The sequence below is a fragment of the Micromys minutus genome (genome assembly GCF_963924665.1).
Source record: "Micromys minutus genome assembly, chromosome: 30".
Lineage (NCBI taxonomy): Eukaryota > Metazoa > Chordata > Mammalia > Rodentia > Muridae > Micromys > Micromys minutus.
The window spans coordinates 2,853,585-2,855,803 of NC_137965.1; the positions used below are offsets into that span (position 1 = coordinate 2,853,585).

A 2,219-nucleotide genomic window follows, 5' to 3' on the forward strand; every position below is an offset into this window, starting at 1 on the left:
AATTGGGAAAATATACCAAGGCCTCTCTTGGCCATTACATGCCCAGGGACAAAGACAACCAAACAATTCAACGATAAAAATAAGGCAGCCTCAGACTCAGACACGTGGAGTATCAACCTGTCAGGCCAACCACCGAGACAGTTTGGCAACGATCAAGTAAAAGGTAATCTAGAGATGACGGCCAAGCTGGAAGAAATGAGAATCAACTACCTTGGAACCAGTGGCACCTTTAGAAGCTGTAATCTGTCTTCCTTCCTTATTTTTAAAATTATTAATAGGAGATTTATTTATGCAAGAATACAGTCATCCTTGCCAAACTTGGTAGATGTTAAATTTTCTGTCCAATTTCCCTTCCGGGATAAGTCTTTCCTTTCTGCCCCTCTATGTTTTGAAAACATAATACCAAAAGACGAGGGGCCAAATGTCATCGCCACTGTTTCTAAACATAAGTCCTTGGGAGTGGGTCTTAAATTCAGATAAATATTTCCTGATCTTGCATAGGTCCAACGAATCAAGACAGTGTGTTTGGTGTTTGGAATCGTTGTACTGAACCAGATACTCCATTTAAGCTGGGCCCTTATAGGACTGAACTCAAGCGCTTGAAAGGTGTCTTTTGGGTCTCTGGAGGCACCATACTCGGCAGGATGGAGGGTAATGGAGAGAGTAGCCAGGGGCGCAGGCTTATACTTGGTGATCTGTCTTCCTAATCCTTTGGATCTTTTCAGGGATTGCTCCATGTTGTAGTGTGCCCAGAAAGAGCAAATGCTTCCTCTTTCAAGGAACAGGAGTCTCTTCTTTTGGAAATGAAAGTTTCCTGTTGTGGCTATAGGTGCCGAGTTCAAGTGAAGCAAAGAGCAGAGGGCACAGGGCAAAGGGCAGGGTGCACAGGGCAGAGTGCACAGGGCAGAGGGCAGGGTACACAGGGCAAAGGGCAGAGGGCACAGGGCACTGGCTAGCTTCAGCTCCCTTGGGCTTCTCAGCCTGTGGCCATGCTTTCCCACATCTCCACATGTGCTTTGAACAGCTCCACACAATAACATCCATCTCAAGCTAGTACCACATGCCTTTCCCTTCCTACCCCGGCTTTCCTGTTAACTTTTCGGCATAAAGAACCAAGAGACATTATCAGGAACGTCATACAATCACCACCAGGAGACCAACATGTAACCAGAGGGAAAGAAGAGTCAAAGGAACAGACTCTTCTCTGCTGCCCCTGCTCTCAGCCTTCCAGACAACAAATCATGGATTCCCTTCCCTTGGCTGAAATCCTACACTGCCCTTCCCACCCCTCTTCCTGACTTCAGTGGGTTGTTTCTGTCTGTAGCTTAAACAATTACAGTAATTAGATGAGAACTCATTGATGCTTTACAGTTTCCCACATTATGTTCTCATAAGCCCAAGCCCTCCAGGCAAGGCAGGATCAACCAAAGAAAACTCATCATAAGAATCCTGTCCATTCTCAGAGTCTAAAGATTCTTTCCCACTAAGGCAACCGACTGTTCTTTGAGTCTCCTTCCCTGTGTCCAGTAATACGGTGTTCCGATTCTTCCTGCTTTGGATCTGCTCGACTCCATTGCAGATTTTCTCACGGTATACTTGGTGCTGATGGTTACACATGAGTTGTTGCCTAAGGGTCCCTGAACTGTCAGACAGGAAAAGCCTGTAATGCGTGCAACGTGTTCTTCCCAGCATCATGGTGAGTGAACCAATCCTATTCACCAGACCACACCCGATGCCTGACACCTCAGGTCCCACTCCTAGGAGGCCACTCCTTGTTTTATCTGGAGTGAGTAGCAGACACTTGTCCTTTGTCGTTTGTGTAACATGGACCGTGTGAGCACAGTTTGAGCTTTGCCACATTGTCTCAACTACTACTTGATCACCACACTGTTCCTGTGACCATAGTTTTGTGATCATCATAATTGTCATTGTTAGTACTGTTTTATTTCTCTCTTCTTAACAAATCACTAAAGGTTTCCAAAGATTTGGCAAAGGAGGCTTTTTTTTCCCCTTTGCAAAGGCTGCTTGACAGTTGCCTTGGTAACACTGGTTTTTTTTCAAACAGATGAGATTTTCAAATAAAAGGACCAAAGGATCTGGGGAGAGTCTCAGTCAGTTAAGTTACTGCCACAGGAACCAGAGGTGTCAGATTCCTAGCACCTGTGGAAAATGCTGGGCATGGTGAGAGGCATCCGTAGTCCTCACTCTGGGGAAGGCAG

General features: G+C 45.8%; 1 protein-coding gene across 1 annotated transcript; it reads right to left on the reverse strand.

Moving 5' to 3' along the window:
* Window positions 1-287: 287 nt before the first annotated feature.
* On the reverse strand, window positions 288-737 carry LOC308439788 (NADH dehydrogenase [ubiquinone] 1 beta subcomplex subunit 4-like; the record flags this gene model as incomplete). The annotated part of the gene is made up of 1 exon (XM_080941725.1): window positions 288-737. One exon carries the CDS (start codon window positions 735-737, stop codon window positions 288-290), a length of 450 nt encoding a protein of 149 aa, XP_080797851.1.
* Between the last annotated feature and the right edge of the window lie 1,482 nt (window positions 738-2,219).